General features: G+C 41.2%; 1 protein-coding gene across 1 annotated transcript in view; it reads left to right on the forward strand.

Annotated features, from left to right (window-relative positions):
* Nucleotides 1–27,769, forward strand: part of LOC126253311 (ABC transporter G family member 23-like) — a 591,420-nt gene that overhangs the window by 557,941 nt on the left and 5,710 nt on the right. Inside the window, exons 17-18 of the mRNA XM_049954545.1 lie at nucleotides 19,535–19,711; nucleotides 20,094–20,180. Of these exons, the coding sequence (XP_049810502.1) occupies nucleotides 19,535–19,711; nucleotides 20,094–20,180 (264 nt within the window). The remainder of the gene's footprint in view (nucleotides 1–19,534; nucleotides 19,712–20,093; nucleotides 20,181–27,769) is intronic.

The following is a 27,769-nucleotide window of genomic DNA, read 5'->3' on the forward strand; positions in this document are numbered from 1 at the left end:
GTAAACAATACATATCAAAATAGTCACTGTAATGGAAGTCAATATCTTTTTTAGCGTCTTGGCTTGTAGCATGGGAGAATTAATTCCATGTTACTCACTTATTAAACGAACACGTATGTTCATGGACTGGTCACTCTTGATCACTGTCCCAAATGTCACTTCCAGATTCATTGTCTTCCTCTCGGGCGCCAAGTGTGATGTAACAAAATAAAAGTAGTGATGTTATTCAATTGAAAAGTTGGAGTTTGAGATTTCGCTTACTGTTTTATCAATCACAATTGGCGTAAGAATCGTGGATTGACCATTGTCATAAAATATTGCATTATGAAATGTGAATAGTTGTTACTTGCAGTATCGCGTGGCTTGAGGCAGTCACAACTAGCGTGCTATTGATTAAGAAATTGCGTTATCGTCTTTCTAATTACTTCATGAGCGTATATACGATCATACCCGGTCGTGAAGTTATTGTTACGACAAAACAATCTCTTAAGGGACCAGAAAGTTCCTAAGGGTGCAAAAACAACTGTAACATCACACAAAAGGGAACTTCAATATTAAAGCTGATGAAAGATGACGATGAAACAGTTTTCTTTTTATCAATGTAACACGCACATTGGACTGCTGATCTTGGTGTCTGTAATCTTAGCAAAATGCATAATTAAAATGAAAATAATACTGAGGAGATGATAGGAGTGAGCACTGTTAAATGATTCAGTATTCCCAGAACAAATATTTATTGTAACTAAAACATATATCATACCTTAAGCTTAGTACTACATTGACGTTAGATTTTTATGTCCGTTTCATGTCCATTGAGCGCTCTTTTATATAGCCATTGTCCTCTTTGAGTCACTCGTGTGTCGTCACGATAAGTTATAACAGTTCTTCTTTTTACACTTCACTCAAACTTAGACATAACACGTTTTTATACATTTAGTAAAAATTAGATCAGGCTGCCACAAATCTGCGTCCATCTTACTTGAGAAAAACAATACAAGTGTTTAGCGCTCAAGGCTTCATTTGTTCCCCAGCGAACAAAATAGTGAAGGATCGCATATCTATCCGTATTTTTCTGTTTAAGACGACGAATTACGTTATTTAGAAAATTCCACCGTCGCTATGGGACGCCTTATTATACATTAATCATTCTTTATAAACAAGTATTTGCCTTCTGGCTGAAAGTATTAACTATTTGCTGTTTTAATGAAGCCAAAAATAGCGAATATCACATCGCCTCCCATGAGGAGAGAGGGAATGCCGAAGGATTACCTCGATCCTCATGTCCTCATGAGATATTCGTGATTTTTGGTGTGACATTTACATAATGTTACTGGCGTATTAAGTACATAAATTGAAATGACATTTATAAAAAATATATCAGATAGTTATCATTTTTCAAAATAAAGTTTTTCACTCTTTGTTCATCAGTCACTACACTCCTTAATACCAAGATCACATTTATGTGCATATTTAAGTTTGGTAAATATTTGCTTATAACAATAAGTGAACATTCATTTCACACTTCAGGGGATAGAATTCAGAAATTACATTCTCTTGAGCTTAACAACTAATACATGAGTACAGTGAGTGCTTATTTTCACTAATCCCCCTGCGGGTTCGGGGGTAAGAATAGGCCCGCGGTATTCCTGCCTGTCGTAAGAGGTGACTAAAAGGAGTCTCAAATGTTTCGGCCTTATGTGATGGTCCCCTCTCGGGTTTGACCTCCATCTTTCTAAATTATTCCGAAGAGCGAGCCAATTGGGGAAGGGCGCCTTACATGGTGCACTGTATCCGTCGTGCAATTAGACCTTTAGCCGGCTTTCTCGTCGTTGCAATGGTGTCCCGCTCGTTTTCGATCTCTTGGGCGATTACCATGCTGCACTCTGCAGTGTTTCTTTTATCTGCAACGACGACCTTGGTCAGTTTTGCACCTAAGATCCAGCACGGTAGCCAGTCCGTTGTGGTGGGGCCGCCATGTACCCTCTTGGTTGTAGCCCCCTGACAACACAGGGATCGCTCTACTGATGCCTGCGCCGTTAACTCCCCACGTATGCCAAGGAGTAGATGCCCATCTCCTTGGGGCATCAGGACTCCCGGCAATGGCCGTCCTGCCAGGTGGCTATTGCTGCGGCTGGGTGGCGCCCGTGGGGAGGGCCCTTGGTCGGAGTAGGTGGCATCAGGGCGGATGACCCGCAATGAAGCGTGGTACATCATCTCTCGCTGGCGGCCAGCCGTCAGCAGTCTCTAAGCATTCGAGGGCTCATTTTAAGGGTAATGTTTATGACCCCAAATCGTTCCCATCCCTGGCCACACCATGGGAGGAACGAAAGGCGTTGAATGAAAGTGAAACGTATTCGCCCAGATATCTTGTCTGTACCAGAGCTGATGGGGAATCTTTTATATCTGTGAAGCCTCAGTTCTTTGTTGAGCATTTAGAGGACAAGTTTGGGGAGGTGGAGGGCTTGTCAAAGATGCGGTCCGGATCGGTGTTGATAAAAACGGCATCCTCCGCCCAGTCGCGGGCCTTGCTCGCTTGTACTAAGCTGGGGGATGTCTCCGTCACTATCACCCCCCATAAAAGCTTAAATATGGTTCAGGGAATTATTTTTCACCGCGATCTCCTTTTACAGTCCGATGACGAGCTGCGCGCCAACTTAGAGCGACGAGGTGTACATTTCGTCCGGCGCGTTCATCGGGGTCCGAGGGACAATCAGGTTGCTACCGGTGCCTTCATCTTGGCCTTCGAGGGTGATACGTTACCGGAAAAGGTCAAGGTGATGGTCTACCGATGTGACGTCAAGCCCTATATCCCTCCCCCGATGCGGTGCTTTAAGTGCTGGAAGTTCGGTCACATGTCCTCTCGCTGTACTTCTAGCCTCACATGTCGAGATTGTGGACGCCCATCTCATCCCAATACTCCATGTGCTCCGCCTCCCGTCTGTGTCAACTGTGGAGAGCCTCATTCCCCTTGCTCGCCGGACTGTAGTGTCTTACAGAAAGAACGCAAAATCATGGAATATAAGACCCTGGACCGACTGACTTACACTGAGGCCAAGCGGAAATTTGAACGGCTACATCCCGTGCGCATGATGTCATCTTATGCCTCCACTGTCACTCCTGCTCCAGCTCCTTCAGCTGCAAGATATACAGTCAGCTCTCGGAACCAGAGGACCTCACCTGCCCCCTTTACGATGGGGGCCCCTTCTCTTGCTGTTGCTCCCACACCATCTACCTCGGGAGCAGCACCCACTAAACCATCGGGGACGCCAGTCCCCCCTTCTCAGCCGGAGAAGCGTAAGTCTTCTTCGGCTTCTCTCGCTCGGAAGGGATCCCTTGGGTCACTCCCTTCCCAGGTTCCTACCAGCGGCACAGCAGACACCAGCCAGTGGCTGAAGCAGCCACAGGTCGCTGGTCGACGGGCTTCGCGTTCCACTTCGGTCCCAGAGACTGACTCCAATAAGCCCTCTCACCAACGGCAACCAAAGGAACAGCGAGAGAAAACGACTCTGAAGACCCGTATGTCCAAGACACCTGCGGTGGCACCTACTCCACCGCTACATAAAAGCTCTGCATCTGAGGATGAGGTGGAGATCCTTGCGTCCGCTGAGGACCTCGATCTCGCCGATCCCTCAGACGCAATGGGTAGCACTTGCACGGGTGCTCCATCGGATGTGGCAGGTGACCCAGCGGCGTAATCTGCCTTCCCAGTCCTGTCACGCCTTTCTCCGCAATGGCTACTACCATCCTCCAGTGGAACTGCAGCGGTTTCTTCCACCATCTCGCTGAGCTCCGCCAACTTATCAGCCTTCACCCTTTCTTCTGCATTGCTCTCCAGGAAACTTGGTTTCCTGCAATGCGAACCCCCGCCCTCCGTGGCTATCGGGGTTATTATAAGAACCGAGCAGCTTATGAAAGGGTGTCTGGTGGCGTCTGCATATATGTCCTTCACACTCTGCACAGCGAGTCTGTCCCTCTCCAGACGCCCTTAGAGGCTGTCGCTGTACGCGTGTGGACGCCACAGGCTGTTACCGTCTGCAGTGTTTACATTCCACCGGATGGTGATGTCTCGCAGCATGTCCTGGCTGCACTGGTCGCCCAACTGCCGCCACCTTTCTTGCTCTTGGGCGACTTCAACGCCCATAACCCTCTGTGGGGTGGGTCAGTGGCAACAGGTCGAGGCGCCATCGTTGAGGGTTTCTTGTCGCAGCTCGATCTCTCGCTGTTAAATGATGGTGCCTTCACACACTTCAGTGTGGCGCATGGCACCTACTCCGCCATTGACCTTTCAATCTGTAGCCATAGCCTCTTACCGTCTGTCCAATGGAGTGTGCATGACGACCTGTGTGGTAGTGATCACTTTCCGATCTTTTTGTCACTACCACAGCGCCACTGTTCTGGGCGCCCTAGCAGATGGGCTATGAATAAGGCTGACTGGGACTTGTTCTCCTCCACTGCCGCTTTTGAGCCTCTCTCTACTGATGACATTGATGCGGTGGTTCAATCGGTCACCACCGGCATCGTTACTGCCGCCGAATCAGCCATTCCCCGTTCCTGTGGGTCCCCTCGGCGGCGGACTGTGCCTTGGTGGTCGCCTGAGATCGCTGAAGCGATTCAAGATCGCCGGCGGGCGCTCCAGCGTCACAAGCGACATCCCTCCATCGACCACCTTATCGCCTTCAAACGGCTGCGTGCGCGGGCCCGCCTCCTTATCCGCCAAGGCAAGAAGGAGTGCTTGGAGCGGTATGTATCCACCATTGGCCTCCATGTCACTCCATCGCAGGTCTGGGCCAAGATTCGACGCGTCTACGGCCATCGGACCCCTGCCAGCGTCCCTGCGCTCTCACTGAATGGAGCAGTTTGTACTGACTCCGACGTCATTGCAAATCGCTTAGCAGAGCATTTTGCTATGAGTTCCGCCTCTGCGAATTACCCCCAGGCCTTCCGCTCCATTAAAGAGCGGATGGAACGTTGGAGCCTTTCGTTTCGCACCAACCACCTAGAATCTTACAATGCTCCATTTAGTGAGTGGGAATTTCGCAGTGCCCTAGCTGCTTGCCCTGATACCGCTCCTGGGCCAGATGGCATCCACTGTCAGATGCTGAAACACCTTTCAGTGGACTGCCAGCGGCGCCTTCTCGATCTTTACAACCGTCTTTGGGTCGAGGGGGGGTTTCCGGCGCAATGGCGGGAAGGCGTTGTCATCCCCGTTTTGAAACCTGGAACGAACCCTCTGGTGGTGGACAGCTACCGTCCCATTAGCCTCACCAACGTTCTTTGCAAGTTGCTTGAACGGATGGTGAGCCGGCGCTTGAATTGGGTACTGGAGTCTCGGGGCCTTCTTGCTCCGTCTCAGGGTGGGTTCCGTAAAGGCCGCTCCGCCACCGACAATCTGGTGAGCCTGGAGTCGGCCATCTGTACTGCCTTTGCCCGCCGTCAGCACCTGGTCGCTGTCTTTTTCGACATGCGGAAGGCGTACGATACGACATGGCGTCATCACATCCTTTCTACGCTTCATGGATGGGGTCTTCGGGGTCCTCTGCCGATTTTTATCCGCAATTTTCTGTCGTGTCGTACCTTCCGCGTGCAAGTCGCGGCCTCGTATAGTTCCTCCCACGTCCAGGAGAACGGTGTGCCACAGGGTTCTGTTTTAAGTGTCTGTCTGTTTTTAATAGCCATTAACGGGCTTGCTGCGGCCGTGGGAAATTCTGTCTCCGCTTCCCTGTATGCTGACGACTTCTGCCTTTATTACAGCTCTACTGGCATTGCAGCGGTTGAACGTCAGCTACAGGGCGATATCCGCAAGGCGCAGTCTTGGGCTGTAGCGCATGGGTTTCAGTTTTCGGCAGCCAAGACCCGCGTTATGCATTTCTGCCGGCGCCGAACAGTCCATCCTGAGCCGCAGCTTTATCTTGCCGACGAACTGCTTGCTGTGGTGGAGACCCACAGGTTTTTGGGGGTGGTTTTCGATGCCCGGTTGACTTGGCTGCCTCATATCCGGCAGCTCAAACAGGCATGTTGGCGGCATCTCAATGCTCTGCGCTGTTTGAGCCACACCCGCTGGGGCGCCGACCGCTCAACCCTGTTACGGCTCTACCAGGCGCTCATCCAGTCCCGCCTGGATTACGGGAGCCTGGCTTATGGCTCAGCATCCCCATCTGCGTTACGGGTGCTGGACCCAATTCTCCACAGCGGGATACGCCTTGCCACTGGTGCTTTCCGCACCAGCCCTGTGGACAGCGTACTAGTGGAGGCAGGTGTACCTCCACTGCGGTTCCGACGCCAACGTTTGCTGGCCGCTTATACTGCCCATGTTCTAAGCTCGCCCGGGCATCCTAACTATCGTCTCCTGTTCCCGCGATCGGTCGTCCGTCTGCCAGAACATCGGCCCCGGTCTGGTTGTACAATAGCGGTCCGCGTCAAAGAGCTTCTCTCTGGGCTTCGGGTTTTCACTGTTCCACCTCCTTTCCGGGCTACTTTGCATACACCCCCATGGTATGTTCGTCGCCCTTGCCTTCGGCTCGACTTGGCACAGTGCCCGAAGGACTCAGTCCCTCCAGAGGCCTTCCGCCGCCGCTTTCATTCCATCCTGGTCACGTATCAGGGCTCTGGCATTGTTTACACCGACGGCTCGATGGTTGCTGGTCGAGTCGGTTATGCGCTAACTCTAGGGGACCATTCCGAACAACGTTCCTTGCCGGATGGCTGCAGCGTTTACACTGCTGAGCTGGTCGCCATCTTTCGTGCCCTAGAGCATATCCGCTCCTGCTCAGGTGAGTCCTTCGTTATCTGTAGCGATTCCCTGAGCGGTTTACGAGCTCTCGACCAGTGTTTTCCTCGTTCTCGTCTGGTGATGGCTATCCATGAGTCTCTGCATACTCTTGCCCGTAGCGGCCGCTCTGTGGTCTTTGTGTGGACCCCCGGTCATGTCGGTATCCCGGGTAACGAACATGTTGACCGCCTGGCGAAAGAGGCCACCAGTAAGCCATCTCTGGACGTTGGCCTCCCAGAGACTGATTTGCGGGCAGTCTTCCGCCGCAAAATCTTGGCGCTATGGGACGATGAATGGCGCGAACTGACAACGCGCAATAAACTCCGTGATGTCAAGGAGACGACGGCTGTGTGGCGGTCATCCCTGCGAGCCACTCGCAGGGACTCAGTAGTTCTTTGCCGGCTCCGCATTGGCCACTCCCGGCTGACACACAGTTATTTACTGCGCCGGGAGGACCCTCCTCTATGTCGATGTGGGGCTGCTTTGACAGTGGCCCACATTTTGATGGCCTGCCCCCTTTTAGCTGTGGTCAGGCAGACATTTGCGCTGCCTGATACGCTCCCTGCCCTTTTAACAGACGACTCCACTATGGCTGACTTAGTTTTACGTTTTATTCGGGCAGGGGGATTTTATCATTTAATCTGAGTGTTTCTGTTTTATTTTATTGTTTTGTGTTGATTCTGGCCTTTGGCCTATGATTTTAAACTGATTTTTTTAATGTGTTTCTCAGTGGTTGACTTTTCCTTTTTTATTTCTATGGTCGGCCAACCACCGTCACACTCTGTGTGGTTTTAGTTCGTTTTGTCTTGTCTTTGTCTGACTTTCTCTTGTTCTGTTTCGTCTGTGTTCTATTCTGTTCCTCGTTTTTATTCTCTGTGGGTGTTCTTTGTCTTTGGAAAAAGGGACCGATGACCGTAGCAGTCTGGTTCCTTTGATCTCCCAAACCAACCAACCTATTTTCACTAAACTAGAGTGGACAATGTTCGACCTTCTGTTGACTTATTGTGGTTCAATTATAGTTTAATAACGTAGCACTACACTTCGTGATGCTTTCACTTTCTGTGTTAGCTGTCTACGGTGTTCATCATGCAGTACATCTGTCCTTTCCACTGTGGTGCCAGGAATTCATGTGGCTTCCCGGGTTTTTTTATTTACAATGAAACAGAAGAAGTGGAAAATTATTAGTATAACTTACAATCTATTGGACACAGTGGTTTCTGAATTGGGACAGATTCAAAGGACACTTACACGGGATCTTCCCGAGTGGAAGCAACAAGTAGTGGACGAAGTCAGAATGCTGAGAAACTGGGTAGAAAATCTGCACACGCATACGCAAACTATAGGGAACAACTCTTCAAACGGTGACGAATGTCAGTCAACTCCTTATCGTTCACCGCCTGATTACATGCAAAACAACAGTCCTAATATTATCAAAATACTCATGCAAAGGGATAATGTCAATAATGCATGTAACATCCTGCAGTTTCTCATATTTCAGAGGAATAACATCCGTGTATGCTCTTGGATATTATGAAAATGAGAGAGTATTATAGTATTAACCAGAAGAAATTCATATTTCATCATTCCATTGAACTCTGTAACAGCCCTTTTTCTCATTTCACAGTTATAACAGACTTCTTACAAAATGAATCTATATTTTTATGATAGTCAAGAAATGCGTTAGATGGTTGATTGGCTGATTTGTAGAATAAAGGGACTAAACCAAGAAATGTATCTTTTGTGCACAATTCAACATGCATCTGTTTCCTTGCTTTCTGTAATACTGCAAACTATTGGTGGGAAGTATACAATGTGTCCTGTTTCCTTTTCCATAATTCCAGACTTGTAAAATCGCTATCACAAACACTGTATGAATGTCCATGGGCTGGGAGCATGTAGAAAACTTTGGAAAATCTACCACTATGAACTAAAGTGTATGAGAATTGAACCACTGTGCCATTTCTGTTCTGTCTGCAAAGGCAAGCAAAGTTTTCACAGTAGAGTCCATATGTTTCATTATGAAATCCCTAAGGAGAGAAACCACTATATTAGGTTCCTCCTTTGCTGTTATTTCATCTTACATATAAATGAAAGCGTTGTTATAAGAAAATCTTTGAATACTAAATATAAATATGCATGGCTGCCACAGACAGAACATATCAGTTACCAGTTTGTGTGGAACAGGCACATTGTGCATGAAATAAAATGTGATTATTTCTGTTTTCCCATCTTCTCCTCACACAAGTTTTCCACAGCATGTCATCATAGAACTTACATGCTTGAAGCTTATCAAAGCTTATGGAGTTTCAACTCATTTTGTGCTGCAATCTTGATAGCCAGGTTACTCCCTCCAATTTTATGTTTAAACCTCTCATTCACCACAGATATCTACTCAAGGTAGACGAAATCCATAATTGTAATGATTCTTGAAATAATCATAAAAATAATGAGACTGTACCTTTAGTTTGAACAATCCTAGGTCAGCAGTGTTACTTTGAGATCTGTAAATTATGTACATTATGGTTTCTTTTTATTTTCCACATGTGCTTCACAGATAAAGAACTTTGAGATATCTCTTCTTCCTACCACAATGTTTATAATGTGCTACCTTTACTGGACAATACTGTATGAGTTCAGCTGTCATGACATTAGCACTTTCTAGAACTGAATTTCCTCCTTGAATTAGATGGCACAGTCTCTCCACTCGACCATTCTTATATATATATATATATATATATATATATATATATATATATATATATATATATATATAGTGCAATAGAGGCTTTATAGCATAATATAGTTTCCTTTAAGGCAACTTTAATCTGCAGATATAAAAATGACCCAATGAATCTATTATCATAAAACACAAAACTTATGTATTTGAAACACTGTAACCCTATTAAATACATTTCTTAACCATTTAACTTGCAGTGTTGTGCTAGCACAATATGAACAAAGTAATGGGTATTAATTAAGTTTTTCAACATAAACTTAACTTTTCCATCACTGGAACGTTCATAATATACAAAAAGTGAAATCTTCAAATAATCTAACAAGCACAGAAATGTAAATTCTTGGGTCACAAATCACACTTTTACGTTATTTTATTTTAATTACTCTACAAAAAGTGAATCAATTGTTTACATAATTTGAGAACAAAGTGATTTATAAGATAATATTACTGTTGTCATGCCATTTACCTTAAATAATAATTTTGTTGTCCTTCCACAGTTAGTAATGGAATTTGGATGTGGTCTCCTTGCTCTTGCTATAAAGGAAAGAGTTTGAGCACCCAAGTACCCCCCAGTCCATCTTTTTTAGGCGTTGTTGAATTCTGTCAACAATATTTCCTTCTCAGAAACTGAAAACTTCTTAAAACATTTATGCTGGCGTCTGTAAACAGATATTAGTGTATGATTAACCTATATATTTTGGCAAATAACATTTTTACTGATTTCCCATATCCTAACTTAAATATAAATAAAAAATTTGCACAAATGAAAGGAATTTATAAACTCATTTCAGTTTGCTTCTACACAACTTGTTTCTACTATTATATTAAGCATGGAGAATACAAACAATGAACATATTATGACTAGTTTCTAGCAAGCTGCACCTGTTTCCCTTTTTGAAACAATGTTTCCTTCCCAGTTGTATATTCCAAACCAATGGCATTGTTTTGTTTAATCCCATACCTCTTCCGCAATTCACGGCATCAGTCCTTTCTTTTAAATTCTTGTAAATCATCTCTGTATTAGTCTGACAGGTCCATCACCAAAGCTATTTTGAAATCTCACAGCTGTTTACTGCATCCCACTACAGTGTTGCCATCATACCTGAAGTTCTTTCGTGCAATTTAGGGACTTGTCTCTGTGGCAAGTCCTCTTTCTGCATGAAATTAAATTTAAACACTGGTTTAGACAGGGAAAAATATTACTTGACAATTCCCATTTAGAACCAACAGATGCGGAATCATGTGGAAATAACTACAGTAATAACTCATATACCCCAGAAATGATGATAAGCCCCATTCTTGATCTCAACACCTCAGGTGTTAATATTCCAATGTGGACTTTCCATTGTTTGAAGCATTGAACATTAACATCTATTATTTTGTTATAACGTTAATCTCTGACAAAATCATGTTTATCTACCTCTTCCAACAGTTTCTTGTCCACAGCTGTATCAAGATGATCCTGTGCCCCTGTCAGAATTGGCAAAGCTGTAAACCCCCCCCACATCTTTTCCATAAAAAAAAGCCTTCCTGAAATTTTTCCTAGGCAGATTCAGCAAATTTTATAATATTTGTACATAGATTTAATAAGAATTAACATTACTGAAAAATATTATCTAATCCAACCACGGCAATGAAAAATGTTGTACGCAACAAATGAAATGTATAACTGTAGTTCATAAATTACAATTTGTGTAAAATTTCTGAAAAAAGGAATAAAATCTATATCTTTCTTGGCAAAGGTTTTGTGTACCAAAGTGACACCTCTTGCAACTTCAGCACAATAAATAATACTAAAATTGATGTGTTTTGGGGAGATCTTTAATGTGGTGTATCATAGAAAGTGCATATTTTTGTAATATGCATATATTAATATGAAAACCACCGAATTCAGCATTTTGACTTTATAAACACTGAATTTGAGATGGTAGCTCCTCAGTTTGCTTCTGTCAGCCTGTCACAGTTGAATTCATCAGCCTATCATAGCACATGTTTACATTCTTGCTTCTCACAAATATTTAGGATTTTTCCTGAAAAGCCTGGTTGTGGTGACGGAATGATCTATAGCATAGCCCAAGCTCTAAGTTACTTTGGAAAATAACAGTATAGTTGTGAGTTGGTGAAGCCAACAAATGTGAAAGCAAAAAACCTGGTCGTGGTGACAGACTGATCCGTAGTTAGGTGGAAGGCAACAGTTTGTTTGGGAGTTGGTGAAGCCAACAAATGTGAAAGCAAAATGATCTGGTGGCCATGACAGATTGTAGCTTCTTGTGTGACTGGCTGATTACATCATGTGTCCTGTGCTGTTATTGATTGATAGAAGAAAATTGAGTATCTGCCATATTGATTTCAGTGCTTCCAAAGCTAATTTGCTGTATTTTTTGGTTTTCATATTTATACTAACATATTATGAAAATATGCACTTTCAGTAATATACCACATTAAAGATCTCTCCAAAACAAGTCATTTTCAGTACATTTTAGTTGTGGTGCTACAGTGACAGCATGTGCAACTTTGGTATATGAAGCTGTTACTCTTGTTGTTTCTGGTAACAACTGTACATTGGTTTTATTGTGACATAAAGTGACAACAAACACTATTAAAAACTCATAAATGATTAATATTGAAGTAATTATTAATTATAAATGAAAGAAAAGGGCTGTAATTGAGAGTTCAGAAAATGTCTCTTTCACATTTGTTTATACAAGTTTTTAGTTTGGGTGAAATGTGTTTAGCTGTCTATAGACACAACAAGTAACAATTCCCATAATATTATTAATCAGTCACAGATGGTTTATTCTTGAACTCGTTTTTTTTTTTTTTAACATATCAGATAATACCAATCAAGTGCTGCATGTAGGTGCAAGTGAATTGCATATCCCCTCTGCCTTTTTTGCCTGCTTTCTCTACTTCCACATCTCACTCCAGTTCTTGAACAGCAAAAATCTGAAGCCATGTAGCGTATTTCCTTCAGCAGTCACTAACTGACTTTTGTGATCCTACAGTACCATAGTGAAGTAGCTACAAGAACCCCATTGTCAAACATGAGTGAGCTGTGGGTGCCAGCCGTGTGAAAAAAGTGTACTGTTTCCACACGGACCATGCCAGTGGTAGGTCTCTGTTCACTAGTTGTCATGTTGTTATGGTGTTATGTGGATGAAATGACACTGTAGGAATTTGGAATGACAGTATGACAACAACATGCATTTACAGTTGCAGGGTGGAACAAAGGCTCCTTTTGAAAGCAGAAGATGGGAGTGCTAGTGGTAGGAGAACTCATCTTTGTAATTAAACTGTCCTTTTTGCATCTACTCTGTGCCATCTATGTCTACATTCATACTCTGCAAACCACTGTGAGATGCACGGCAAAGAGTGCATTCTGTTGTACCAGTTATTAGGGTTTCTTCCTATTCCATCCATCTATTGAGCATAGGAAGAATGATTGTTTGAATGCCTCTGTGTATGCATAATGAGTCTAATCTTATCCTAATGATCCCTATGTGCGCAATGTGAAGGGGATTGTAGTATATTCTTAGAGTCATTATTTAAAGCCAGTTCTTGAAACTTTGTTAATAGACTTTCTTCAAGGGTCCTCCAGTTCATTTCCTTCAGTGTCTCTGTTACACACTCCTATGGATCAAACAAACCTCTGACCATTTACGCTCCCCTTCTGTGTATATATTCAACATCCCCTGTTAGTCCTGTTTGGTATGAGTCTCACACACTCGAGCAGTATTCTAGAACTGGTTGCACGAGTGATTTGTAAGCAATTTTCTTTGTAGAGGATTGCATTTCCCCAGTATTCTTCCAATAAACTGAAGTCTACAACCTGACTTACCCACAACTGAGCCTATGTGATTGTCCCACTTCATATCCCTGCAAAGTGTTACAGCCAAGTATTTGTATGAGCTGACCAATTCCAGCAGTGACCCACTGATATAGTAGTCATAGGACACTCCTTTTTTGTTTTTGTTTTGTGAAGTGCACAATTTTACATTTCTGAACATATAAAGCAAATTGACAATCTTTACACTACTTTTAAATCTTATCAAGATCTGCCTGAATATTTAGGCAGCTTCTTTCAGACAGTACTCCATTACAGATAACTGCATCATTTGCAAAAAGTCTGCGGTTACTATTTATATTGTCTGCAATGTCATTAATATAAAATATGAACAGCTATGGTCCTGACACACATCCCAGGGGCACACCTGAAGTTACTACATCTGGATGATGACACTACATCAAGGTAACATACTGCATTCTCCTTACCAAAAAGTCCTCAATCCAGTCACAAGTTTCACTTGATACCAAATAGGATCATACGTTTGACAATAAGTGTAGGTGTGGCACTGGGTCAAATGCTTTTCAGAAATCAAGAAATACTGCATTTACCTGACTGTCTTGATACAAAGCTTTCAGTATGGCATGTGAGAAAAGTCTGAGTTGGGTTTCACGTGATCAATGTTTTTTGTATCCATACTGGTTGGCATTGAGAAGGTCATTCTGTTTGAGATACTACATTATGTTTGAGCTCAGAATATGTTATAAGATTCTACAACAGAGTGTTGTCAAGGATATTGGAGAATATTTTTTGGATCATTTCTCCTACCCTTCTTCTAGACAGGTGTGACCTGTGCTTTTTCCAAGAATTGGGAATGGTTTTTATTTGAGAGATCTCTGATAGATTATACAAAGGGTGTTCAAAAAGTTTTGTACAGTCGTCTATAATTTTTTTATTTTTTGCAGGAGGAGAATGAAATTTTTTTAACATACTTGGAAGATTTAGCTATACATTGAGCCTACTTAATGTAGTCTCCATTGGTTGTGACACATCTGGCCAAATGTTCTTTCCATGATGTAAATGCACTTTGGTAAAATTCTGGGGATTGACTTTTACAGCATCGCTTGACAAAGGAAACAAGATCTTTCTCACTATCAAATGTTCTACTGTGCAGGTGGGCCTTCAGACTACCAAAGAAGTAAAAATCAGATGTAGCCCAGTCGAGACTGTAGGGAGGTTGAGGAACAATTTTCCAGCCCATTTTTCTGATTTTCTCCTGTGTCATAAAGGCTGGTTGGGATTTGGCATTGCCATGGTGTAGTCTGATGATCTGACCCTGAAGCTGTGGTCTGTGGGTCTTGATGGCACATCACAGCTTGTCCAATGACAAACAGTAATGGTCCCGGTTAATTGTGGAGCCAGGTTCCAAAAAGTCAATGAAAATGGCACCACACTGATGCCAGAAGAAGGAGGCCATCAGCTTTTGCCCTGCTGTTTGTGAAAGTCACCTTCTTTAAACTTCTGCAACCACCACTGGATACTGCTGCGACCCACTGTGTCCTCCCCATAAACAGGAAGCAACTTCCTGTGAATTGATGTGGCAAAGTCATCGCTGGTTTTGAAGAGCTACTTCATCACCGAACGTTGTCACAACCTGATATCTACTTCACAGTCGATATGGCTCATGTGTAAATAAAAGAAAATACTGATATGGTTATAATAGAGGGAAACATTCCACGTAGGAAAAATATATCTAAAAACAAAGATGATGTGACTTACCAAATGAAAGTGCTGGCAGGTCGACAGACACACAAACGAACACAAACATACACACAAAATTCAAGCTTTCGCAACAAACTGTTGCCTCATCAGGAAAGAGGGAAGGACGAAAGGATGTGGGTTTTAAGGGAGAAGGTAAGGAGTCATTCCAATCCTGGGAGCGGAAAGACTTACCTTAGGGGGAAAAAAAGGACGGGATACACTCGCACACACACACATATCCATCCACACATATACAGACACAAGCAGACATCTCACAAGCAGACATATTTAAAGACCTGATGTGCAAAAAACGGAAGTGGAAATAAAGTGTAAGTTATTAGAACTGGCCGAAATGGTTGTTTAATACGTGAAAGCAGCTGTTATTGAACTAGAAACGGTGGATTTTATAGCAGCGGTAGTGTTGAAAGCGGAAAATAATTTTTTTTTTTTTTTTTTTTTTTTCTTTTTTTTTTTTTTTTTGAAGTGGGTTACGTATTATTGAGTATATATAGGCGGGATAAAATTGTGTAGTAGATTACGGTGAAAAGCGGAAGGTGAATACAAAGTGAGATTACTGGAAAATAAAGAGAAAATAAGACGACAGGAAAGATTTCGAAATGCAACAGTGTGTGCGAGTGTATACCCGTCCTTTTTTCCCCCTAAGGTAAGTCTTTCCGCTCCCGGGATTGGAATGACTCCTTACCTTCTCCCTTAAAACCCACATCCTTTCGTCTTTCCCTCTCCTTCCCTCTTTCCTGATGAAGCAACAGTTTGTTGCGAAAGCTTGAATTTTGTGTGTATGTTTGTGTTCGTTTGTGTGTCTGTCGACCTGCCAGCACTTTCATTTGGTAAGTCACATCATCTTTGTTTTTAGATATAAAAGAAAATACTTTTATATACCAACTTATAGCTAAATGTTCCAAGTATGTTCACAAAAAATTTCATTCTCCTCCTGCAAAAAATAACAAAAATTAGAGACGACTGTGCAAAACTTTTTGAACTCCCTTTGTAGTTAGAAGAGGGCTGAACTGAGCTGCAAATTCAATATAGAATCTGACATGGATTCCATCAGGCCCTGGATCGTTGTTCAGTTTTGAATATTTCTGCTGTTTCTCAAGCCATGGACACTAATACTTATTTCATTCATCTTTTCATAGTATGAGGATTAAAGTGGGGAATTTCTCCTAGGTTTTCCTTGGTAAAGGAGCATCTGAACATGGAGTTAAGCATTTCAGCTTTTGCTTTGCTATCCTCAATCTCAGTTTCTGTCTCATTCTCTAGGAACTGGACACTAACTTTTGTGCCACTAAGAGTCTTTACGTATGACCAAAATTTCTTTGGGTTTTATGAAATATCATTTGACAATATTCTGTTATGGTAGTCATTGAAGGCATCATGCATTGTTCTCTTGACAGCCAAACGCGTTTCATTTAGAGCTCTATTGTCCTATGCTTTGTTTTACACTTATTAAGCAGTAGTCTCTGTTTCTTTACAAGTTTCTTTATAGTGACCATATACCATGGAGGTTCCCTCCCATTATGAAGTGTTCTACTGGGTAAATATCTATTCAGTGCATGGACAAATAATCTTTTAAATTTGAACCATAGTTCCTCTATATGCTCCTGCCCTGTGCTGAAAGTTTCAAATTCCTCACTGAGGTATGACACTACTGATTTTTTGTGTAGTTTACTGAAAATATACATCTTTCTGCTTTTTTTAGTTGTCTTTTGTACTTTGGTAATAATTGTTGCCACAACCATCTCATGGTCACAGATACCAGTTTTAATGTGGATATCCTCAAAGACGTCAGGTCTATTTGTTGTTATTAGATCCAATATATTTTCATCATAAGTGGAGTTCCTAACTATTTGTTCTAGGTACTTTTCAGGAAAGGTATTTAGTAATGTTCCACAGGATGTCTTATCAAAGCCACAACCAACAGAACTGTAATTTTCTCAACTAATTGTTGGATGGGTAAAGTCTCCACTCATGATTACAGTATGATTTGGGAACTTATGTACAAGTGAACTGAAATCTTCTCTGAAGTTTTTGGTTACGTTAGGAAATGAGTCTGGTGGGCAACAGAAGGATTCAATTATCATTTTATGTCCACCCCTGATAGTGAGTCTTGCCAAAACAATCTCACATGCAGCTTCAGTTCCCATCTCTGTGGATTTGAGTTTCTTGTCTACTAAGACAAATGCTCCACCTCTGTTTCCCATTTGCCTATCCTTTCAATATACACTTAAATTTTCCCCAAAAATGTCACTGCTACCAATTTCAGGTTTCAGCCAGCTTTCTGTACCTCATATTATGTGAGCTTCACTGTTTTTCAGGAGCACTTCAAACTCAAGCACTTCATTGTGAATGCTTCACCAGTTTACTATTATGATTTTAATACTCTCATATATAGGAGGTATTTCTTTCAAGCTTATGCAGATACTTCTGGGTTTCCTACAGCTATCATTATCTGGATTGGATGGAGAGTTGCATAGAATAAAAAACACTTTCTGCACACTCCACACACAGCCAGCTACCTGAGTAGCAGCCCCTGATATATCTGTGTGTGTGTGTGTGTGTGTGTGTGTGTGAGAGAGAGAGAGAGAGAGAGAGAGAGAGAGATCTATTTTTGACAAAAGCCTTGTTGGCCAAAAGCTTATATTGTGACAGTCTTTCTGTTGTGCCTACCTGCAACTCTGTGTTTCCACTGTATGCTGAGCGGCAACTTTCCTTTTCATAATATTGTTTACATTCCATCCTGGATTTTCCATTGCTTAACATTAATGTAATTTTGACATATGAGTTTGTAAAATAAACAACTAACATAGCCATTATAAAAATCATAGTTTGTCATTTTGTGTGCTACTTCTTTAAAATAATGAGAACAAAGCATTTCACAAATCTGATAAAAGAGGTAGTTGTGTGTTACCAAAATAAAGGATAATACTCATCTCGCATGATCATTATGACATCAAGAATGAGGATTATAAAGTCTTTGCTACAGACTGTCTTTGTGGTTTTTAATTTTGAAAAACGTTAATGTGGTGTTCTAAATAAGTGACAAACACACACATTTTATTTTTATTGGAGCTTCACGAAAATAACTTTAACTGAATTTACACTGATTTCAAACACACTACCATGCATACACTGCCTTAACACTCTCCTGGAGGCCACAGCTTCTAGTCTATATATATTTTTAATCGTTAAAGGCAGTGTGAGAATTGTTAATAACACATTTTTGATTGACTTACAGTTACTTAAATTAGTTAAAAATCAATTAGGATGCATTATGGTCACTCAGGACTCCCCCAGCACCAACTTCTCAGAATTACGCAGCTGGGAACCGGCTTTACAAGATGTCCTTGGTTTTCACCACCCACATGGTCTTAATTTATGTTAATTTTTTGGTCTCAGCATTTCTTCTCAGTAACTATCCCTTTCTTGATTTCTTTTTAGTTTTCTACATCCCTTACTTCTCAACGTATCTATTTTTCCGCACCCTAGCACCTCACATGTCTACAATTGGAACATACTTAGCTTTACATTCTTATCATCACTTACACAGTGTTCTGTCATTAATCTATCTTTTTTGCTTATTGCTAAATCTTTGACCTTAAAGCTGTCAGGTTTTCAAATCTCATCCAGTGCAGTCCCCAACAATCAGTCTTTCCATCTCATCCCAGCCAATAAGTCACCCCCAATCCAAGTTTGTGGGTGACTTTTCCATAATTTTACCTATTTTCTAAACCTCACCAGTCCTCTTTCTTCATCCCTCTTCATTCCCCTTCAGCCCTTCTGGCGGTAGAAGGAGTCACTGGCTTCAGAAGCTTGCACATTTTCTTAACTTTTATATGTGTTTTCTCCGGCTGCCACTTGATTAGACTTTTTGCCCATACCATTATATTATATTTTCAAAACTTTATTATTTTGGTAATGTACCCAGGAATATCCTTGTTATGAGTCAACTGTGTAGTGGGTGTTGGAAGCTTACTTATGAAAACAGTACTGTGTGTTCTATCTGGTAGTGTCCACAATCTGCAAGATAATATTTGAAGAAAGACCTAAGCAAAAACTTGTGAACAATAAATGGGAAAATGTTAAATTTGTGCATTTTTGATTTTGACTCCTCTGATACAAAATATGAACATGGCACTTCTCTAATAAAACAAAAACACATAAAGTTATAATGTGACATCTTATATCTTCATATTTTTTATGTCACAGCTCTAGCTCTAAAAAGATTAAAAAGGAAACAGTAGCAAACACAACCTTCAATTAATTGCTTGTGAAGTACACATTTTAACGAAGTTTGTATTATAGTGTTTTAACAGTACACTTCCATTTTTCCACAGCCCCATGTCGTTATAATGACTCTAGGGCAACATAAAATGTGACAGTGTTAACTAAAATATTGGATATAGAGTACTTCTTCTATGAGACAGTTTGCTAAGCATTACAGTGCTGATTTGACATTTTTTAGGTGTGACAATGTTGGAGGTACTGCTGTGTCATCTGCTGTGCTACTCTTTATGGATGGCTCTTCAGTTGTTTGAGGTTCTGCTCATGACATTCCTAGTGTTTGATCTCAACTGTGATGGAGACTATGCAACAGTGTCAGCTCTGGCATTCCTCCAAGGTCTCAGTGGAATATGTTATGGTAAGATCATACAGTGTAATATGTCATTATTAAAATGAAATGTGAAATTGGCAGTTTATGAATTTACAAGGGCCATTTACAATTGATAAACACTTTAAATCTAATGGGACTCTAAGAGTACACAGAGCATAACAGGACTGCCTCAGAACTTATGTTCGTACATTGTGGGCATCACACACTTACTGCAGTGCCAACTGTACATTCTGGATGCTTCACTTCTTTTATGAGGCAGTATAGTTAGACAATGTGCACCAATACTTCACACACACCATTAAAAGATTGTACATAACATAGTGCATAATCACTGGAACTTGTTTGTTTGCTGTGTAGCTTGTGATTTAAAGTTTTTGAAATCACTGTTAATAATATGTTTTCATTACAGGTTTGGTGATAACAGTTGTCTGCTCAGACCTCACAATGGCAAACTATGTGTCTATGGGAAGCTATTTCCCCTATCTGAACCTCAGTGGTATGTTGAAACACATTTTTAATACATAAGATGAAGACAATGTGTTATAGGGTTTCAAATTTTGTTAATAGTATCTTCTTTTTATATTTGCTTCATTGCACATTAAGCACCATGTTAACTTCCATTTCATGCTCGTAAATATTCAGTTTTATTTTATTACAGTTACAAAGTTACATGTAAAAACAAACACCAACCTATCCGAACTCCAGAGATGGGAACTTGCTCTTCAATATATCCTCTCTTCCCGTTACCCACCAGGCCTCAATCTCCGCTAATTTCAAGTTGCCGCCACTCATACCTCACCTGTCATTCAACAACATCTTTGCCTCTGCACTTCCACCTCGACTGACATCTCTGCCCAAACTCTTTGTCTTTAAATATGTCTGCTTGTGTCTGTATATGTGTGGATGGATATGTGTGTGTGTGCGCGAGTGTATACCCGTCCTTTTTTCCCCCTAAGGTAAGTCTTTCCGCTCCCGGGATTGGAATGACTCCTTACCCTCTCCCTTAAAACCCACATCCTTTCGTCTTTCGCTCTCCTTCCCTCTTTCCTGACGAAGCAACCGTTGGTTGCGAAAGCTAGAATTTTGTGTGTATGTTTGTGTTTGTTTGTGTGTCTATCGATGTGCCAGCACTTTCGTTTGGTAAGTCACATCATCTTTGTTTTTAGATATATTTTTCCCACGTGGAATGTTTCCCTCTATTATATTAATATGATTAAAAACATAATCTGGTATTTTATGTTGCATTCTTTCTCAAATTTCTGACTTTTGCCTTTTACTGGCAATAATTTTATCAGTTCAGATAGTCAAGCACATCTGACAGGATGACTGAAAGCATCAGTTTATCAGCACCTATCTGCTACTCTTACAAACTTTGTATAAGCTCTTCCAATGTGAAAGAAATAGCAGAAATTAGCTTTCACCCTGCAGTGCAGTTCTCCTGGATGCATTATTTACATAATTCTGTGGGTCAGGGAAGAGTAAGAAAGATTATTCAGAGTGAAGTTTTGAGTCAGGCCATGATGTGTACGCTAATGAGTCAGTTGGTAAGAGTTGTCAAGGAAAAGCAAAAGCCTGGGATCAAGAGCAATCTTGATGTATAATTGTAAGCTGCCAGGTACAGAAATGTGAAAGGGCTATTACTGTTCATGTTATATATTAATCACATGGTGGATAATGTTTGTTTCTTGCTGACACAACACTCTATGAACATGACAGATGCAGGCACATCTAGAGATAACCTGAGAATTGATTTTATTAGTTTCTTTATTTGGTCCTGTAGATTACATGTTTTACAAGTAGTATACTAGTAATATTTGAAGGATTCCTTGTAATCTATGAGTGTGGAAAACAAATTAGTTACAGGTAATGGACTTATCTGTTGGAGGTTTTTCCTTATGTAAATCTTTGCAATATCCAGGCATTTCTTTAGAAAAGATTGTCAACTTGTTTTTGATATAGAGAAATTAGTCATGCAGTTCACAAAAAGGTAGCAGCCTTTGAGTACATAAGTAATGAGTTACTACTGGTGTCAGTCAAGCCAGACAGCATACATGGTAGAATTAACTGTAAGTGTAACATAGACTCAGCAGCAAATCAAATACACAACACTTTTTGATATATTGATTTAGTATGTGATGCATTAGGTAGGGGTAAAAAGGACATAACAGCTCCCTCTAGTACCAAGGAGATTATTCACTGATGTCTTAACACATGTCCTATCATCCTGTCCCTTCTTCTTGTCAATGTTTTCCGTACGTTCCTCACTTCACCAATACTGCAGAGAACCTCCTCATTTCTTATCTTAGCAGTCCGCCTAATTTTTGACATTCTTCTGTAGCTCCAAATCTCAAATACTTTGATTCTCTTATATTATACTGACTTAGGAATAACCCTTTCAGATACTTTGTTAATCTCAATGAGTCGAGGAGTTTATCATGAAAGAGTGAAATATGCACTAGCAACACTCATTTATTAGAAATTGAGACAAACAAGGAACCTCTAATTATAGATTAATCTTTCTTCCTTCTACAGTCTTAAAAATTTCTAAAAAGGTAGCTTATAACATTATATTGAAGCAACTTCTTGAAAAGAATCTTTGAACAACTGCTCACCTTCACTTCAGTAAAGGTTTCTGTACAGAGAAAGCATTATATATTCTCACAAAATCTGTTCTGGTAGACCTAAACAAGCAAAATTCTCCTATTGTGATTCATTGTGACATTGCTAAGCCCTTCAGTGGTGTACGTGATAAAATATGGTTAGGGGAACTGAAACATTTGGCATCAAAGGGGGCATCTTCCTTGTGTAGATGACATCGTATTAAAAATAGAAAAATCAAACAATGGAAAATCCAGGATGGAATGTAACAATACCAGAGAAGGAAAGTTGCCACTCACCATATAGTGGAGATACTGAGTCACAATAGGCACAATAAAAATATCACACAATTAAAGCTTTTGGCCATTAAGGCATTTGTCAGCAGTAGACACACATACACACACGCGCACACGTGCGCACGCACACACACACACACACACACACACACACACACACACACACACACACACACACACAAGTGCAACTTGCACACACATCTGCAGTCTCAGAGAGCTGAGACCACACTGCGAACTGCAGCACCAGTGCATGATGGGAGTGGCGACTGGGTGGGGGTAAGGAGGAGGCTGGGGTGGGGAGGGATAGTATCATGGGAGTGGCGGACAGTCAAGTGTTGCAGTTTAGATGGAGGGCAGGAGAGAAGGTGCTGAGTGGGGAGGGGGTAAGTAGTGGAAAGGAGAGACATAAAAGAAATTAAAAGACAGGGTGTGGCGATGAAATGATGGCTTTGTAGTGCTGGAATTGGAACAGGGAGGGAGCTGGATGGGTGAGGACAATGATTAACGAAGGTTGAGGCCAAGAGGGTTACAAGAACGTAGGATGTATTGCAGGGAAAGTTCCCACCTGCACAATTCGGAAAAGCTGGTGTTAGTGGGAAGGATCCATATGGCACAGGCTGTGTAGCAGTCATTATGATGAGGGATATCATGTTTGGCAGCGTGTTCAGCAATAGGGTAGTCAACTTGTTTCTTGGCCACAGTTTGTCAGTGGCCATTCATGCGGACAGACAGCTTGTTGGTTGTCATGCCTACATAGAATGCAGCACAGAGGTTGCAGCTTAGCTTGTAAATCACATGACTGGTTTCACAGGTAGCCTTGCCTTTGATGGTATAGGTGATGTTAGAGACCCGACTGGAGTAGGTGGTGGTAGGAGAATGTATGGGACAGGTCTTGCATCTAGGTCTATTACAGGGGTATGAGCCACGAGGTAAGGGATTGGGAGCAGGGGTTGTGTAAGGATGGACAAGTATATTGTGTAGGTTCAGTGGACGGCGGAATACCATAGTAGGAGGGGTGGGAAGGATAGTGGGCAGGACATTTCTCATTTCAGGGCATGATGAGAGGTAATCGAAACCCTGGTGGAGAATGTAATTCAGTTGCTCCAGCCCCAGATGGTACTGAGTTACGAGGGGAATGCTTCTCTGTGGCCGGACTGTGGGACTTTGGGAGGTTGTGGGAGACTGGAAAGATAAAGCAAGGGAGATCTGTTTTTGTTCAAGGATGGGAGGATAATTAGTCAGTGAAGGCTTCAGTGAGACCCTCAGTATATTTTGAGAGGGACTGCTCATCACTGCAGCACAAAGGTTGCAGCTTAGCTTGTAAATCACATGACTGGTTTCACAGGTAGCCCTGCCTTTGATGGTATAGGTGATGTTAGTGACCGGACTGGAGTAGATGGTGGTAGGAGGATGTATGGGACAGGTCTTGTATCTGCAGTGATGAGCAGTCCCTCTCAAAATATTTCGAGGGTCTCACTGACCAGGGTTTCGATTACCTCTCGTCATGCCCTGAAATGAGAAATGTCCTGCCCACTATCCTTCCCCCCCCCCCCCCCCCCCCCCTCCTTCCGTGATATTCCGCCATTCACCAAACCTACACAATATACTCATCCATCCTTACACAACCCCTGTACTAGACCTAGATTCAACACGTGTACCAAACATTCTCTTACCACCACCTACTCCAGTCCGGTCTCTAACATCACCTATCCCATCAAAGACAGGGCTACCTTTGAAACCAGTCATGTGATTTACAAGCTAAGCTGCACCCTCTGTGCTGCATTCTGTAAGGGCATGATAACCAACAAGCTGTCTGTCCGCATGAATGGTCACTGACAAACTGTGGCCAAGAAACAAGTGGACTACCCTATTGCTGAACACGCTGCCAAACATGATATCCCTCATCATAATGACTGCTTCACAGCCTGTGGCATATGGATCCTTCCCACCAATACCAGCTTTTCTGAATTGCACAGGTGGGAACTTTCCCTGCAATACATCCTACATTCTCCTAACCCTCTTGGCCTCAACCTTCGTTACTCACTGTTCTCACCCATCCAGCCCCCTCCCTGTTCCCATTCCAGCACTACACAGCCATCATTTCACCACCACGCCCTGTCTTTTAATTTCTTTTATTTCTCTCCTTTCCACTACTTACCCCCTCCCCCCTCTGCAACTTCTCTCCTGCCCTCCATCTAAACTGCAACACTTGACTGTCCACCACTTCCACGATACTATCCCTCCCCACCCCAGCCTCCTCCTTACCCCCACCCAGTCACCACTCCCATCATGCACTGGTGCTCCTGTTCACAGTGTGGTCTCAGCTCTCCGAGACTGCAGATGTGTATGCAAGTTGAATTTGTGTGTGTGTGCATGCGTGCATGCATCTACTGCTGACAAAGGCCTTAATGGCCGAAAGCTTTAATGTGTGATTTTTTTTTATTATGCCTATCGCGACTCAGCATCTCCGCTAAAAATAGAAAAAGTGCTACAATAACAAATCATATCACAAGAGTAAAACTATATTCAGTGTGTGGGAACATTAATTAGCATTTCTTCACCTACATAAATAATTTACAGAAGACAATGGAGTACTCTTCATAAACAAAAGTGTTAGCTGGTGAGAAAAGTATACTGACATTGAACCCAAATTCATCCACACCAGGAACAAACAGAAGAATAATGGAATAGACTTACATACAACTGGTTCACATCAATGATTTTCAGTCGTAATCTCACAAAGACATATTTTCAAATCTAAACAATTAAAGTTAACCTGCCAGTAACAGAAGTAGAGATCAGTGGAAACATTCTTACAGAACATGGTTCATTCAATAATTTAGTAATTATGACTGAATTCAACAACCATGCTCTATCCATAATTTCAGTCAGTCAGAATAGATATTATAAAGAACATTTGGATTTCACAAAAGTCAATTTTGTAACAAAACACATTGTAGAAATGACATTTTCAAATGTCTAATAAAACTAGTTGGTAATCATTGTATCCCTGATTGTTACAGGGCTGTACAGATCTCCAAATAACATAGTCAATGATTTGTTGCAAAAATCTGGAAAAAATGATTCACACTCTGTGTGGGAGATATAAGAACATAGGTATTGTTTCAGCTGAAGATTTTAACATAGATATCTTAAATACACTAAAGATTATGAAAAGGTAAATGACATTCTGTGTAGTTATAATTAATCAGACAGAGTTGATAACCTCACCAGACTAATTAACTACACCTCTTGCTATATAGGTCATATTTACACCAGTTTAGATAACTGCAAAGTTGATACAATTAACCTTAATCTCTGTGATCACCTTTGCCAGACAGTGGACGTACTGAATATGCAAAATTCACAGCACACATAGAAGAAGGAAATTTTATATGTAAATGAAAAATCTTTAGGGAAGTTAAAAGTCCTCATTGCAGTCTGAGACATGGAATGATGTATAATGTGCAGAATATGTTGCAGGCAAGTGTAATAACGTCTGTAACACTTCATTTACCTATTTCAATGTAACATTTGCCACTACTTTCAAAAATAAAAATGACCAAAACCATCTATGACTGCCTTTAGAAGTAAAACAACTGAAGGAGAAAATTTTTATTACTTGGAAAATATATAAAGTGTTCCCAGAGACATCATTTGGAATAGCTACCAGTCTTGGCAAAAAGTATATAAACAAGCCTCAAATATGTGTGCCAAAAAAAAAGAGCAGATCAGTATGGATCTACATAAATGTGGGACTTAGCAAGAAACCAAAGCTTAGTGTCAGTAATAACCAAGTGAGGAGTGATAATGAGACTGTTTTACACTATTCTATGATCAGTAACTCTGTTAATGCCCATTTTATAGATTCAGATAGTTTATGAATGAACTCTGGTTGTGATAATTATTGATCTCCTTTTGAAGTACAAAAATCAGTGTAGATTTGAGCAACAGATAGAGCTAAAATAGAGATAATCATAAATAAAATGTGGGGTGGAATTTCTTCCATTATCTCAAAGAGATACAAGCACTCATTCTTTCCTCTTCTGGTTCACAATGAAACTTTAAATAAATATTTGTTTTCATCTGAATTAAAATTTACAATAGTCAAGCCTCTGCATAAAAAAAGGTAGTACTGATCACGTTGAAAACTACCAACCAATCAATATAATTATGATCCTTAGTAAAATATTAGAAAAAAATATTGCATTGAGATTAGAAAATTTTCTTCTGAAAGAAAAAGTATCACAAGGAATCCAGCATTGTTACAGGAAAGCCTACTCAACATCATCTGCCATATGCAGTCTACACATAAAATTATAATCAAATAATGGAAAATCCAGGATGGAATGTAACAATATTAAGAGAACGAAAGTTGCTACTCACCATATAGTGGAATGCTGAGTCGCACAATCAGCATCTCTGCTATACAGTGAGTAGCAACTTTCCTTCTTGTAACATTGTAACATAAAAATTTATTGAAATTCATTCAGAAAGAAAGTGTTGGATGTTTATTTGTATATCTTGGCTTATATCTCTGTTGCCTTTCAGCATCAGGTGCCAGTAAAAAAAACACACCATCCACCATATAATGATATCAGCATCACTATCAATGTTCTTCAGTCATCGACATCAACATAATCTCTGTAGCATGCAGAACTTCTATGACTTCATGACATGTGAATGACATAGCTTGGCCAACTAAATAAAGTACTTACTGACCTACTGAAATCTCCTGTTGATGACAATGGAAGGAGTTATCAAAAGTTTGAGATTGAATACAGAACTGATGTGGCAAGGACTCTGTGAACCCATTTATTCAAGAATGTTGCCAAGAGGGAGAAAACTGTCTCAAGATTTTAAGATTTATTTCTGTGTTTGTATTATTCAAGAGATGAATGAGAAATACAGATAAGCAATCGTGAACATTATGGCATTCCAGATATAATGACAGATGAGTTGTATAAAGCTATTTCATAATGATCAATGGAAAAGTGGGAGGAAATGTTTAAATAAAATGATAAGAGCCGGAGAAAAAGTTATACAAAAACACTTGTAAAATTATGTATGGGACATTTGCAAAATGAGATAGTTCCTTAAAACTATGCTCCTTCACAAAACACAAGATTAGACAATACATAAAAAGCTACAGACTTACAAGACTCCAATTTGTAATGGGCAAGGTGTTCAC

This window comes from Schistocerca nitens, chromosome 4 (assembly GCF_023898315.1).
Source record: "Schistocerca nitens isolate TAMUIC-IGC-003100 chromosome 4, iqSchNite1.1, whole genome shotgun sequence".
NCBI lineage: Eukaryota > Metazoa > Arthropoda > Insecta > Orthoptera > Acrididae > Schistocerca > Schistocerca nitens.